This window comes from Corvus brachyrhynchos, unplaced genomic scaffold (genome assembly GCF_000691975.1).
Source record: "Corvus brachyrhynchos isolate BGI_N302 unplaced genomic scaffold, ASM69197v1 scaffold11, whole genome shotgun sequence".
NCBI lineage: Eukaryota > Metazoa > Chordata > Aves > Passeriformes > Corvidae > Corvus > Corvus brachyrhynchos.
Window position 1 is genome coordinate 2,205,672 of NW_008236965.1, and position 16,687 is coordinate 2,222,358.

The following is a 16,687-nucleotide window of genomic DNA, read 5'->3' on the forward strand; positions in this document are numbered from 1 at the left end:
CGGCCGGGCTGCTCGGTTGTTCATTCACATCGGTACTGCTGCTTTTATGCATTCATCTTAGCGCTGTTTCTTTTATTCATTCATATTTTTGCTGTTTCTTTTATTCATTCAGAGCGCCCAACGCGCTTTAGCAATTCTCAGTTTCTGAGCAGGTCTGGAGCATCTCAAAAACACCCAGCCAGACCACAAACAGCAAAGTTCACACGCTCTAGGGCTCGTCATCGTATCGTCATGAAATTCGTCATGACTTCAGTCTTAGTTTTCATCACTGCCCTTTCACTTCACTCTCTAATGTGAGGAAAACAACAAAAAAGTCAGAACCTGAGGTAAGTTCTGTGTGCCACAAGGAGAGCATCTATCCTGGTTTCTGTCTGGAGACTGACCAGCTGCTGAACACTGTATTAAAAACACCTATTAAACGATTATCTAATAATAATAATAATAAAGGACAATATAAAAAGACAATATATTCGGTGCTGATGTGTTTCCTTACAAGAAGCAGCTAACACATAGACACTGCATCAAAGCAAGGAGCAGTACTGGTAAGTACTCTTAATGACAAGCCTCATCAGGACCCAGTAGTGACTCCCTAAAATCAGGCAGCCTTCCTAAGAAATGCCCAAATGCCAAGCAACCTGCAGAGCACCGATGTGCACATTCCTCTGTAAGGCAGCAGCACATACCTCTTTCAGAACATCATGACACTGTCTAGGACAGCAGTCATCAACTTCCATCATGAAGCAAATAATATTACACAGTAACAGCTACAAAAATCCCGCAGTTAAATGACTCTGCTTTCATAATGTCTGCATATTTCTGACAACACACAAATAAGATGTGACTTTTCTTTGAGACAAGAAGCAGTACTTACGTATTAATAAAAACCCCTTATTTGAAATACAGTAAGATAATTGCTCTGCCATACAGTTCTTCCAGTTTAAAAGCTAGGTATCTTAAGGATGAAGTAAGGTCTCCAAGATTTAGGAAGATCAGATTTATTAAATGATATAACTGATCAGACTGCACACTTTATTCAGTTTTACAAACCGAGACAATCCTCACCTTGTCACTGCTTTTCCTCAGAAACTTCACGACAAAGAGAGTGAGTGCAAGAGTATGCCCATGAGGTTCTCCTTTTTAAGAACGATAAACTTCCATCACTCAAAGGCTAGGCAGACCTCCTACTAAGCCCCAAAACAAAAGGCAGTTTTCAACTTGATTCCGTAGTGAATAAATATGATATTTAAGGGGTTCTCTGCAATTTTTAAGTTGCATTATTTGCTCCCATTCTTCTGTGTCTAAAATAGTTTAAAATTACTTGCTCTGAGCACAGACAGAACAAAGAACTTTTCATCACTTTGATGTGAGCCAAGCTCCCCAAGCAGAGCTCAATTTTATCTACTCAGACTAGCAGGGTGACATAAAACATTCACCTTATAAACAAGCCTGATTATAGATTCTGTTAAACATACAGCCAAGATCTTTTTCCTACAACCACTCTCCCTACACAGACACATATTCTATGTAACACAATAAATCTGATCAGTGGAGGAAGACACAAACAGTGAAAATGCAAGAAAGTTTTGGTCCACATATATGCTACTTATATATCGTCCAGAACCAGAAAATGCACCTTTTTGCAACAAGATGGGAAAAACAATGGGCATTTGGATGTATATCACGATGAAAATACTAAGTAAAAAGCCCAACTTAGCATCCCAGAACAGTAAACAGCTTCCATACTTGCTTGTTTTAGCAAGCTGGACTCAAGTATTTTGTACTCCTTTGTATCTTGCAAAGGATTTCTGATTTCTCGAAAGAAAACCACTTGACCATGCCTCCAGTACCATTAAAAAACCCTGTAAGATAACTTCAGCTTGCAATAACTTATGTACAACTCTGATCAAGTGCTATATATAAAAACCTAAGCAGATCAGAAGTCTTGAAAAAGACCTGCCTTTACCCTCAAGCTCAATTTAAGCTTTCCAAAGAAAACAAAGCTAGGGAAGGTGATAAAATTTTGACTGTACAGCAAGGTCAAACTGAACACACTTCAAATCTAAGATTGTAATAGATACATACAGGTTTTCAGACTGACAATTGTGGACTATTAAAAAACGCTCAGCTGCATGATGCTATTATAGACCATAAAAGAAATTTTCATCTGGAACGTACTACAGTGCAAAAAGCAGCACAGGCTTTTGCAAACAGTAGGTGCTATCAAGCAGCACAGAGCTCTTAAGATCTGGGTAGCTAATTTAGGTGTCTGAAGGGAGCCAGTCTCTTCTGAAAATCTAACCTGTTGTGAATAAGAACTCTGAATTTGAGCTTAACTCTACAAGACTAACAATCTTTGCCAAATAAACTAGCTTCAGAAATCCTTCCTGTCTTTCACCTAAATGAAGTACAAGTTTGCTGCCTATTTTAAACCCCTTCAACCTAACCAAGTATGCTTGACCTTTTCAGCCAGGCATACCACACAGTCGACTCTGACATCAAGGGAAAGTTGGATACCAAGGCCCTGCCACATAATAAACAGGATGATTTGTATGGTCAGCCTGCATGTGTGGAGCAGGGCTGACACCTCCTCAAAGCATGAGAGCTGCTGAGGACACATGGCAACATCAAATGCCTCCAAGAAACACCTTTGCTGACTCAGAAAAAGCAGAATTTCTGTCTTCAACCCCTTCTCAACAACTCAGAAATAGAAATGAAAAACACTGCATGTTACAAGGATTCCCTTGGGAGATTAAGATCCTTCATGGCTATCATCACCCTTCCTGAGAAACAAGAAGGCAGGACCTTTCTTGCACACGTTTTAAGTACAATCTGGAAGCTGATCAGCTGTTCCTAAGGGAGCTACCAAGATGCAGATACACAGGTAAAGAGTCCTGAGGCAACCTGCTACCAGGTGACTTTAAGTAGCCAAATCCTGGATCTTGGCCTTTACCTAAACACAAAATGCTGACGACCAGCTCTTCCCTTGAGCATTCCAATATTCTGAATAAAATAATTTCTGCAGGTCTGAACTTCCTGTAGGCACGGGCGTAGCATAAACAGACTATTAAACTGACACAGCACAACTCCCCAAGAAGTTCTCCTAGAGAAAAGGCAGTCTTGTCAAGAACTTTGTAGCCAGCAAAATTAACAACTTTCTCATGTCCTTGAGTAACAGTTTTAAAAATAACAAACTACGTGTGGGATACAAATCACAAAATTTCTGTTTATCAAATAGATCAGTCAAGTCTGTGGGTTAATCACTTCTGGGGAGGAAACAACACTAAAAGGAATACACACACAGAGCATAGCATTTTCAAGAAGAGACCCAATAGAACTGTTAACAAGTTTTCAACCTTTCAGTTTTTTTAGGTAAGAAGCCTAGGGATTAGAAAAGAAAGAGGCAATCACAGTAGGGCAGAAAAATCTCTAATTCTAATTATTAGACGTCCTTTTAAAAGGAAAAACTACTCTAACAAGAGCAATTCCCCGTTGCTCATTTGAATTAAAACTGTTGACTCTGTTTATCACTAACATTAGTTTGGTTTCTTTTTTGACAGCACTTCTTGGTTTTGGGATGACTTAACTCCTTCATATGAAGCAGTTAAAACTGTTATTAAGATTTCATGTTTCTATTATCCACTAGGTCAGTTCTAGCAATCAAGTCTTAACTTACATCCTCGTAAAAACTTGTATTCTTTCATTATAATTATGACTGTTTTTTTCCTGGGAAGATGCCAGAGATGCCAGCATTTCTCTTTGGAAAAATGTTAATTCTGCATACACACCCCAGACCCCCTTTAGTAACTTAAGCAAATCTCAAAGACATGCAATAGTACTGTCATTTCTGAAAAGCAGGTTTTTGCAACTCTGAACAAGGATTGTAAGATTAAATTTATGTTAGTGATCACCTTCTGAAAAAACACTATTCTGCAGGAGTCATAAATATACTTAAGAGTCCACACTGCTTTCTACAGGCTGTGTAACACAAGCTATTGCTCAATGTAAAAAGACTGATTTGGGGAAGCATTTCTGCTGAGAAACATACATTAATACCTCTCACTTTGGATCTGGCAATTCTTTAAATAAATTGAATTTAGAATACTTACCTAACCACGTTGCAATAAGAACAGAATCAATTCCCTCTATGGGCTCACATATTCTAGCAACTACTGGATGTATTTGCTGTGACAGGTAGTACTGAGTATCAATTTTAAGATTTTCTTGCTTTTTTAACTGTTCCGGAGCATATGCTCTCTGGTTGGCACTGAGATCTGATCCATCCTAAGACAGGAGACACATACAAAACAAAGTGTGAAAAAAGTCTATACAAAGGATGATGTTTCAAATATTATGCATTATTTTAATGCAAAATTGTTACACACTCTTTTTGGTTGATTTATTATGCATCCAATACAAATCCAGCAGTAGTAAAAAAACTGCATTGCTGATGCTGGCATCAACTAGCAAGTTCAAGAATGCAAAACCAGCTTGTATTATTGCAGCCTACACGTGCAAATCAGTACAAGTAGACAGAGTAAACAGTCCCATCTGTCAATTCTGAAATGCACAATGAAAACACATTGTAACTATCAGCCCAGTTAAAAATACACAGAGGGCATGCATTTTGGATTCACTTTGTACTAAACCAGCATTATCATTTTGCACAACAAGCAAATTCTAAGTCATGGATATCAAAACTATATCTGTTTTGCTAGGAAATTTATATTCTTTAATTCTATAAAGAAACAAATAGAACGAATGGTCAGAGAATGGACCATCGCTCATTGGCATATGAATAAACAACAGAGGCAGCAGTGTTGATTTGAAAGAGGAAATTCTCAAATATTAAGAAATATCAAAAGAAATGTATGGTGACGTCCCAAGCCAAGAGAGAAACACCATTTAGAGGTTAAAATATACATTACATTCTTCTCCAACTTGAGAGAGGAAGATAAGGAGAAAATAATTTAATTTGGGAAGACAATAACTAAATTGAAAACAATATACATGGAGGAATTAAGTATCAAATCTAAGATGCGAGTACTCTTTTGGAAAATGTAACTCATTTAAATCTGTAGAATCATATTCCCAGTCCTCAACTGCACTAGGAAATTTCATTTTTAATGTGTGCCAAAAATCTTAGAGCAAAACTTAAAGCAGTATTTTAGCAAGATTCCGTAATAGACATAAACACTTAGAGGGATGGGGCATGGTGGGGGGAAGTACCACAACAGCTCTGGGGTTTTGTTTTTTCTAAGTACAGTCTCTTTTTTTGTTTTGTTTTTTTTTTTTCCCAGCAAAATAAAACTAATGCATTAATACACGACACCTTCATTTTTTCATTTAAGACAAGCTACTGGTTTCAATAGGGTCAGCAACCATGGACTGAAAACCCATCACTAATAAAGACAGACTGGAAGCCATTGGTCCCTCCTACTCCTTTCAGACAACTTAGTATTCAGAACAAAATTAATTTAGGACTATTCAGCTCATCCAGCTGCTTTGCAAAAATAATTACAATGCAACTCCTTCAGCTCCCTTCTTTCAACAAGTATATTCTTCTCTTGTATTGTGCCACTGCTCAGCCGCACCCGTGGCCCAGCTCTCAAAAGTCTTGGCAGCTTCGGGATGCCAGGCTAAGAACTCTCAATTAAGTCAAATACAGTATGTTTCGGTTTTAAAATAATGAAGGAGCTGAAATAGTCACATTGCCAAGTTCATCAGCTTGGCCTAAGAGGTCCCTTGGTCCATCTAACTCAACCTACACTTTTTTTTTTTAATTAGCAGAACCAAAGTGGAGTATATATTTGTGAAATAATGATAAGCATTTATAGGATAAACACCTGAAACCAGAAAGGGGCTCAAATTTCCCAGTCTATACATAAGAGGTAATGCCAGATCCAATGACACAGGTTGAAACTGGAAATAACAATGACACTATTTAACCAACAACAACAATCAGCTGTCCACCAATGACAGGTTCTTACCACCAGAATTTTCTTCTGCTTAAAAGGAAGACTAGGTATTTTCTTTGAAGTAAGTTCTAGCTCCAAACATGAAGGAATTCAGTGAAATTTTACCAGCCACTATATGGAAATAGTTGCTGAGCTGATCACAATGGCTCTATGAAACTAAATTTAGTACAGAAAACCAACTATTTTAAAATTTAAGACTACCTCACCAAAAAGAAATGCCAGAACATATTTTCCCAGGAGCTGAGCTGGTTTTCTTTGCCACATCTCAAAACAGTACCTAGTATTTAGCTATAAAGAAAGACATTTTTACCTGACAAATGATATATGACACTGTGTCTCCTGCCTTCACCTTTCGGCCTCCATGAGAGTTTATCCACATGGCAACATGCACATGTGGCAAGGTTTTTTTGTCAGGATAATCCTGGGGATCTTTGGTCAATGCCTAAAATATCAAAGGAGAAAACAGAAACATACCTGTGAGAAAAATCTGTTACTTCAGTGATGGACAGCTCAGAACTTTAAAAGACAAGATTACATAGTAGCTATCTTTATCCTTCTACTATTCACAAGTATATCTGAAACACAAAGATGAAAAAACTGTAACAAATGTATTTGCCATATGTTAAGCCCTAGGTACCATTCCTCCAAACTTTTAAAGTATTATTAATAAAACAAAAGAATGTTTTGACAATTACCATCTGAAAAATGCATTAGAGTTCAAAACAGTTATGATCATAATGCAATTGTTTGAAAATTAAACTAAACTGAAGATGACAATATTACGCAAAATACAAAAACAGAGCCAGAGATTACCCTGTTACTCCTGGTCCTGCTAAGGTCATACAGTAAATCTGTATATCATGTAGCTAAGTGTACTTAACAAGCTCTTAAGCAAGAGGATACAACTGAATTTAAGTATTTCCATGTATCTCATACTACTGAGATTCCACAATGAGTTTTTCCTTTAAATAAAATAAAATGCTACATTTAAATATTTACTGTCATCCCAATTCTTAGAAACAACTTCTATACTTGACTTAATGGTTAAATACATTTTTTTCTGAAGTATTAAAACAGAGGAACTTTAGGAATTTAAAGTGAACATTTTGCTATATTTATCTTTTACTGGGACACTAAGTGCTCTTAGAGTATTTGCATCAGAAAATTCTTTTTTTAAGTCAACCATAAAATTCAGTGGTTTCTCTACATTCATATGACAACCTGAACACATTTCTTAACTGATTAACACAGTCTTACAGAGCAGACAGATGTCCAGATGGTGAAAGAAAGAGACTTTGGATGGACATTTGATGAATCCCTTCTATTAGAAGCATAAGAGGGGCATGTAATACCCAATTCATTGGTGAAACACCTCCCTACATAACAATATTTTTGTCAGCAGTCAATATACTCGGAACAGTAAAGTTTTTCTGAGACAGAAAAGAGCTGCAAGATCATTTACCTTGTTTATTTCAAACTGATTAGCTGGGATCTGACCACTGACCACATTTTCTCCAATTTCTATAAGTCGCCTTTGAATATTTTCCACTATTATATCTCGGGGCTGATCAGAAAGAATCTGACCAATTACATAGCTGCAAAAACAGTACAAAAAATAAGAAAAGCTTGACACATGTGAAGCAAAACCATCACAATAGACACAAATCTGCTCTTGCCCCAGGTTTTCTCTAGACATTAAAGAGCCTGAGGATGAAGTCTGATGAAAAATTTATAGAAAATTGCCAGTATATTTTATGTTGGGTTTTATTTATTTGCTTATTTTACTAAAAGCCAATTATTGCTAATAGTTCTAATGATAAATAGTGATTTGGAATGGTTGAGTGCAACTTTCTATTTTCTGCTGCCATATCATTTTTCCATTTATTATTCCATAGCAGGTATCTTAAGATGGGGGAGAAGAGAACATACCAAGTAAGCGAAGTCTTGCCTATTGCTGCAAAATGTGGTTGGAAGATGTGCCAGCTGCAGAAGAGTTAGTCACTAAAGAACACTCTCCAACATTTGTATAGCTTTAATTACTAATACATTCCTAACTTGGAAAAATTTGCTTCTATTATGATGCATCTTTTCTTAGAAAATGCAAGTCTTAAGAACAGTAAGCAAGTGTGTGGTGTATTTTCACAGATGCGACAAGTATTCATTTTTGGATACATTTGGACCATGAGCTGTTTAAGTTTTCAAGAGGCAGTACACAATATGAGTCAGCACCCAGATGACCACCTCTCCACTCTCTCTAATTTTCTTTCTATGGTGCTAAATGTATTACTTCTACTGAATTAAAGCATTAAAATGCCCTGTGCAATGACAATTAATAAACAGTCAATCCAGTATCCATCGTAGTATCAAAGGAGGATGGCATAGTATCATTGCAAAAGGAAAGAGAAGCAGTCTTGGGGAAAGGGATCACATCCTCAGGCTGCATCCAGTGCACTTCCAGATTTTTTTAGAGGGTGCTGAAAGTGCTGACCACCAGCTACCTGACTCATCTTGGAAAAAAAAAAAATCTGACCGAGAACTTATGACTCCAAATGCTGACAGCATCTACCATCTTCACAAGATTTCAGCTCTGGTTTATTAAATGGCATTTACAACACTGTGACAACTCAAAAGCACAGCTTCCACAGCAGATGCAAAACCAGATAGTGAAATTAGGAGACATTTGGACTTGCCCAGGTATATCCTGTTACCAATGCCAGAAGGTAACATTTACCATCTCCTACAAAAAATCAACTAAGTCCTAACACTGATGTTAGTTACCAATCTGTGCTCTTCAGAAAACAACCACACGGTATCAAACATTTATGAATCATGTACTGTTTAAAACAGAGCAAAGTAGACAATGCCACACAGAAACTTACTTTCCAGTCTGTTTTGCAAGATCACACCAGTCTCTCCGGACTATATCCAATCCTTTCAGTTCTTGTTTAGTTACGTATTTCCCATCTCCTGTTGGTTCCACAGTCAGAGCAGCGTATTTCTTCTTCTTTAACAACAGCAAGGACTTAAAAATTCCATCAATATCGATTTCCAACAATTTGTACAGCTTGTTCACTTCACTTTTGATCTGCAAATGCACCAACATTAAAAACAAATGCAACAATTTAACTATGGACAAATTTAACTTCCATCTCTAAATGCATTGTTCTTAAGTTTTAAAACAAGTTACACTATACACTGTGTATTTGCATACACATTTTAAAGACTGATCAGATATCATTAATTAATTACACACTAGTAACTATGAGCTACTACTAAAATTAAAGTTCACCCATCGGCTTTTTCAGTATCTACACGTTGGTATATCTAACTCCTTAACAAAATTATGCAAGGTAAAGAAACATGGGATTGGAGGACCTTGGAGATAACTGACTCCAGCTCATTTTACCAGGACAGCTACTCCATCTAACCTTTCACATAAATTAAGCAAACAAGGGATTCCACAGCAGGGACTAACTTACTAGGCAAAGATAAGAGATGGTCACTTAGAAAATACAAAAAGCCTTAAAGAAAAGCTATCCTGCAAAGGCATCTTTCTTTCTTCCCACTCTCACCCTAAACCAGGGAGGGGAGAAGAACTATGACTGCAGACCAGAGCTCTGTGCGTGCACGTTCACAAAAAACATGCATAAGCAAGCGTTTCTTTTACCATTCCCCACAATATACCTACCTTTTCCATAGCCTGATTTCCTTGAGAGGAAAAGGTGCTGTTTTTCTACACACAGGCTATGTTTTATCCATATACAAAAGCTTCAAATAGCACTTGATATGTTGTCTTAATATAGTGTGTACCAAGTATCTCTTACCTCCATTGTAAAGGGACAGAAGCGCAACAGCTCAAAAAGCATGAACCTTAAACAACAAACTTTGGTTCCAGTACATACTCACCCACCTACTGGCTTGGCTAAAAGTTTCCCACTTGCTTCTTTCTTTTTTCTCTCTTCATATGTTTTTACTTTACTGTCTTAGGTTACAATGTAAGATGTAACCAAAAGTATATATTTTATCACCATCTGTTAAAACCAAGTGGGGCAGTGTTCTTTATCTCTTCCATGACACATCCCTGATAACTCCCTCTGGGGTATATCTGCTGTTAATGGGCCATCCAGCCTCACTGCATGACTCATAAAATGACATCATCCCGTTGTGAGATGCCCCGCCCAGGGGGAGGAACCAAGCATTCCCGCCTTGATATAATCTGGGGTTTGGAACAGTATAAGCAGCCCTTACCTATGGGACTCCTGGAGGATGAGAGCTACATCACTGGACCTTCAGGTGAAGACCAGACCCTTTTCTACAGGATCACTGCTTCAACAGGACCACTTCATCTAGTCTGCTACTACCACCCTGACTAACATGGTGTCAGGCTGTATCCTGACTCTGTTAGTGTTCTTGTACTATTGCATTTATTTTAATTTTCCTATTAAATTATAATTCTGATTAGTGATCTCCCACTGTTTTTTTTTCAAACTAGGACACAGTGACAATCCAAAATATAGCAGGTTCTTCAGTCTGAAATCAGGAAGCACTTTTTCTGCTCTATTCAAGGCTCCGGCCTTCCTTAGCAGACACCTGTCTTTCAAACTAAGACATGTACATTCTTTGACAGTATCTGCATATGCCAGGTGTCCTGTTCTGTCTTCATGTTCTACTCTTTACTTTCTTTCCCCTACAACTTAGTTTCCCAGTTGATTTTCAGTATTTCCATATTCACTCTTACCACCAACTATGAACTATCCTTTTCTTGTGTCTCACTGAAGTTTGATATGGATTCAAGTTCTTTTGCCATCTAACAGATGCCCTCACCAAGAACAGTACATTTAGCATAAAATCTCACCGCTTTTCTAACCACCTTTGAACCCAAATTACCATTTTAACCAAAACCCTCCTCACACATTTTCCATTTCTGTGTATACATATATATGCGTACTTAATTTTTCTCACTTGGATCTGTGTTTTTTCTATTGTAGGAATTACCATTACTTTGATACCTCCTGTATATCTCTAAGTTTTGAAGGACATCATGAGGCAAAACCATTTTGCTAAGAGGTTCATACTTTCTTTCTTAAAACAGTCAAACAATTCCTCTGAATGTTTTTCTGCAATTTTTAAAGTATTTTCAATTTTTCTTTTTTATATCATACTAAACAAGTGCTCAAAACCAGCAACAGTTCAGTACGGAATGTACTGGCAAATCTGATTCACAAGGATGCACAGAAAATGAGAAATAAATTCTGCTGACTAATGACAAAAAAGGGCATGGATATAAATAATGGAAGGTTAAGGGTGGGAGAGAACACACATGTTAGATGGGGGAATTCAGAAAGGATGTGAGAGAATTTCCTCCAATAAAAACCAAAATTAATCTCTGGGAAGAATGCTTCACTGCTGAAGACAACCCATAAATTCACACATTACATCAGAACAGGGTACACTCACTAACTGCTCTCACTGTAATTGTTTGCATTAAACCTGTGTGCCTTCCATACAGTCTACATTAAAACAATAGTACAGTGAGAGCAATAGAAATAATCCTCACCTCTGAACATGAGACTTTGGGAACGAAATTATTATGCAGTGGAGCAGAGACATTTCTTAAGTGTTCCTCATCAAAACAGACAATTCTTTATCCTGATTTTTTTTTTAAATAGGAATTACTCAAAACAAGGAAAATGTAAATGATCAAAGTGTTTACAAAAAAAGCAACTCTCACCTTCTTGGGGAATAAACAAACAAACAAACAAGAAATATGTGAAATGAGACAAATATTAATCACTTTTTTCTGCCACAGAAAGACTATTGAAAGCCACAACTCCCGCAATTTTGATGCTAGGTTTGATTGTGCTGGTTTACAGGTATAAGTTTACTCACTTTTACAGTTTTCGTATTTTGTACTTGATTTTAATCAAAACATATCTTTCCGTCCTTTTTTTTAATTAAAAAAAACCCTCAACTGATACATAACACAGAACTACAATGGATTAAAAAAGCTTAAGATTTTACTCAGCAGCTGACAAGTTCAAACACTTACCAATTCTCTCAGAAAACCGGACTCTAATTCAGAAGTATTTAACTTATTATGCTTATCCTGTCAGGTTTCATAAAAGTTATTATTATTTAACTATCCTCTGTAATGTTTAGCCACCAAATGGGAGCACAGGGACAAAAACCAAACCAGAATGGAACCACATACACTCGACTGGAGTAAGATTAAGCTTTCTTATACACTACTGTATATACACTTGAAATTCTATATAATCTTGCATGTGGCAAACAAACAAGAAAGATTGCTTTCTACCATGGCAGCAGCCCTCCTGCTACTCAGTTATGACATCAAGATACTATCCCATTTTCTGCTCCTGAACCCATCTACTTCTAAATGTACCCACTAGCATGAAGGTAGAAGTATTCTAAAAAACCCCAGAATCACTCCCTGCCTTAAAATTAAATTACTTTTGTTTAATACTATACTGAATAAAACATCTACGCTTTCTTTGGTATTTTAGACTTTCCATGGCTCTCATTTTCATCACAGTTTCTTTCCTCTCTCAAAAACAGCTTCATTTACATCTTTTCTTTAGAAAGTTCTTACACATTTCTCACTTCTCTTCCACAATTTCAGAGAGCCACGAAACTTCCACATCATCTATTGCCAGCTCCCAATCAATCAAATCTCTTCTGTATCTGGTATACCATGGAAATTAGTATTTGAACTTGCCACTGGAAATCTGGTAACATCTTTGTTTAAGTTACAAATTACATAACTAAACAAAACTAAACTGAGAGACATCCCTCGTGAAAAAAAAAGTCAGAACTGTTCATGTTGTAATTGAAATTAATGTGGAGGAGAAATTGTACCTTACATTTTGGTTCACCAAATATTGAGAATCTCCTGCTATTTTAGGATTAGTAAATAAAACTTGTTATGCAATGAAATCACTTTTAAAAATGCACAGAATAGCCACACCTGAAAAAGAGCACTCTGAGATTTTACTACTTCATAGATTCCATACATTGTGAAGTTTTTTCTCATGGAATATTCTCTGCTTATGCCACGGAATCCTCTCTTAATACCATCTTCTCTACTCAGAGTAAAAACAGCTATGTAGGAAAGCTTTAAAAAGAAAAAGTTCCTCACCTTATTCCCCAGCTTGAAGACCTCATCCAAATTGGTGCTATTAGTGTTTATCATAATGGAATCTGTGTCTCCATAAATCACTTCTAGGTTCATCTAAATGAAAAGAATTGCTTTGAAAAACAAAAGAGAACCACCCCATCTTCGACAAGTCCCACATAACTTTCAAGGTTCAAAAATATCATAAATATACTGTCCCTTAAACACTAAAAAGCATACTAGCAGGAAAACGTAAAATAGATTTTTACTGATAGGTCTGTACATTTCATTAGAACATTTGAATTTAAAGAGAATAAAGAAACTTAAGCCACTGATATGTTTAAAAGAGCATTGTCCAGTTATGTACATAATATAATTAGGTAAAATCTTACTAAATGAATACTAGAAAAAGAAGTCAGTGAACAAGTCTGATCTTGAGAAACAGCAGGAACTCTGATCAGAAATAACTTTGGACTGCTAAGACACAAGAAGATCACTTCCACTCAAAGACTGCTGACAAATTCAGGCAAGGCATTTAGCCAAAGTGTTTGAAAGGTAATGCCACAGTCAGATATCACATCCCATTTGCAGCCAGCACAATAGTACTGGGGGAAAAAAAGAAAAAAAGAACTTAGATTCTCTATTTCAAACAAATCCAGTGAAAGCATTGGCTAGTGGATGACAGCAACTGAGAATACCACAGCACTGTCCAGATCAGGCTGCTCTTCTTAAACTTTTCCAGATTGTGCAGATGGCTTCATATTTCCACCTTCTCACTCCCATCTTTTAACTTCTGCTAATCCAACCACCTGTGCTCATCCTCCCCAGGCAGCAGATCTTTCAAGGAATGCTCCTTTTGGATAAGGATCCAGCTACTATGACCCTCAAGTTTTATATTCCCAGGTTGAACTACTGAACAATTACACCCAGATATGAACACAAACATTTACTGAACCTTTTCTCTTTGACACTCTGCCCCTCATATCACTTCTGATTCTCATTCTTGTAACAATTTGAATGCCTTACTTGGAGAAGACTGTATTCAAACACCAGCCATACTTCCATAATACTCTGGGATAATGGAGCAAATTTTAGACAAACTGAGGAACATAAAAAAGCCTGAGGCGCATATGAAAGGCATAGCAAGAAAAAAGGTGAAAAGAAAAACTGCCAACACCAGTAAATGTCACAACAGAAAAAAAACTGGCGGATGCATCTAGTTGCATGATATTAATTAGGAAAAAAAAAAAAAAGAAAACCTGACATTTACAGTGGTAGAAAATCAATGCAGCTGTAAAAACTGCAACATGGCAATGTCCATGTTAAACTCCACAGAGTCAAAAAACCACCCCGTGACAGAGTTTAAAGGATGCCAAAAAATAAACCATAACTAGCTGCTAGAACACATGGTGTAACAGGTCTGTGAGTAAACTCTAATTAGCACTGTTGCTAATTTGCTTGAAACAGTCCCACATAGGCTTCAAGCAGGGTCCAGATCATATCTGTGGTAGGAAAAGAAAAAAGCTATAATCCATCAGGAAGGATTACATTTGTAAACCAGGCATCCTAAGAAGTGATTTCAGGTCTGTTTGGGTTACAGTTCTCCTAGAATAAAAAAATTTCACCAGGTGTGCTCTTTAAGTGTTGTTGTTTAATGAAAATGCTCAGCATTACCTTCTGCACCATCTCCTTGGTATGCATCAAAATCTGAAATTAAAAAAAATAATCAAAGATTAGCGTATGATATAATTACAGGCTAACACATGCAAACATATCCATTAGGTTGCTAACTCCAAATGCTCTCACCTTTCAAAACAAAGCAAACCACCTCTCTCCTGGCAACACACAGTCACCTCAATACTCCTATTACATGAGTAAATTCTCGTTTGACCTTGTATTAATGCTATTATTAACTCCCCTAAAACAAGATTAAAACAAATCTCAAAATTGCATGTGCATGCACACATTCTACCTTAGGAAAAAAAGAACACTGAATCAGATGGCTTAAACACAACCTAATCAGCAAATGCCAGAATTAAGTCTCTTTCAGTAATTTAGGTCAGTTGTCGCCTTCATATCCATCATCTTATCTCTTGATGTCATTGAATTTTTTTCCCAAAAGCATCCCATCTTTTTCAGTCCAGCCTGGATGGAGCTCACTGAACAAGACTTCGTCAAAAGGTTGATTACCCTTGTGGTCTCAAAATACATCATCAAAAAGCAAACTCCTTACAGAAACCAGAACTGGGACAAGGAGCTGGGATAGAGACAGGATACAGATGTTGAATCAATGGGCAAATCTGTGTGTAACCATGCTTGTTCCTCAGCCAGGAGTGCATCCCAAGCTCCACAAATGCTCTGAATAGCACCTCTCTGAACCTGAGAAACAGCTGTAGAGACCTCATGTGACTAGGCTCCTGCTTCCTTCTCTAATAGTGCTCAGCACAGTGGAAGGTGGGGAGAGCACACCATCTGAAGCCACAGGTTCAGCTGTAGCACAGAAAAGGGACAATCAAATGAGCTTAACGAAAAAGATGTGTAGTTGCAGCAGCAGGAAGAGGTTGGTGAATTCCGCACAGCTGCATGAGAACCAACATCTGGTCCACTCCTTCAGCCACTTGGCCACAGTTCCACTGTATTCCCCATTTCCTTCTTATCAACATCCTGGTGCTCTGGCACATAGCTCCAGATTCCACTTCCCTGGTTTCAGTCCTTTCCAATGCCACTCAGCATAAACCTCAGTTTTTCTTGAGCTAATCCTACTAGTCATATATATTTATACTTTAAATTTTCTTGAGGATTAATCTGAACCACATGTTACAGCAATGATAGATCAGAGTCTTGTCAGGAACCCAAACAATTTGGAACTCTAAAGACAGACAGGCAATACACTATTTCAACAGCTTATATCATATTTAGCAACCTCGTCTCAGTTTTACTATTTTCACATGTTAAATTGCAATACTCTTTGGCCACATTGGCCAAAAGGTAGAATTAAGACTCATAGTCAAGAAGCCTGTGACAAGGAGCTGAGCAGTAGAAATCAGCAGGGATGAGGAAAGAAAAGGGACTAACAAGCAAGAGCTGTCTGTGCTCAGTGGAAATAAGATCATGTTCATGAAAATCTCATTATTTTCATAAAGCCAAGGAGTCTATGCAGAAGCCAAGAGTCTTGACTATCGTGATGCTGACTATGGCTATCACAGCAAGGAATTCTGAAACAGGTGAATCTCCACTTCTACACAACAAACAGGATGACAACTGTCATTCCTTTAACACTAATGGCACGTTTCTTCAGTATTTCAGAACCTTTATATAACCACAGTGAAAGTCTGATGCTTTTTCAGTTTGTTTTCAGTTATGCACTGAAAGCTGTATTCCCCTTAAGGACAGGTTCAGTTCCAGATTATGATGTAACTTTGACACAGCTGACTCACAACAAATGTTCTTATTATGGTTATTCCCCAAGCACATATGGATATCTATGGATTTACACACTCTGGGTCAAGTTCAAAACATCCAGTTGATTTAAAGACCATCCACTGATGCTTCCAACTAGGCACTCAGACAATGTGATGCT

At 37.3% G+C, this 16,687-nt stretch overlaps 1 protein-coding gene across 4 annotated transcripts in view; it reads right to left on the reverse strand.

Annotated features, from left to right (window-relative positions):
* Nucleotides 1-16,687, reverse strand: part of POLA1 (DNA polymerase alpha 1, catalytic subunit) — a 203,569-nt gene that overhangs the window by 108,267 nt on the left and 78,615 nt on the right. For all 4 annotated transcript variants that reach the window (XM_017728405.1, XM_008629227.2, XM_017728404.1 and 1 more), the window contains 6 exons: nucleotides 14,782-14,814; nucleotides 13,132-13,224; nucleotides 8,855-9,060; nucleotides 7,438-7,570; nucleotides 6,286-6,417; nucleotides 4,107-4,281 (listed from right to left, as the gene is read on the reverse strand). In XM_017728405.1, coding sequence (XP_017583894.1) covers nucleotides 4,107-4,281; nucleotides 6,286-6,417; nucleotides 7,438-7,570; nucleotides 8,855-9,060; nucleotides 13,132-13,224; nucleotides 14,782-14,814 — 772 coding nt within the window. The remainder of the gene's footprint in view (nucleotides 1-4,106; nucleotides 4,282-6,285; nucleotides 6,418-7,437; nucleotides 7,571-8,854; nucleotides 9,061-13,131; nucleotides 13,225-14,781; nucleotides 14,815-16,687) is intronic.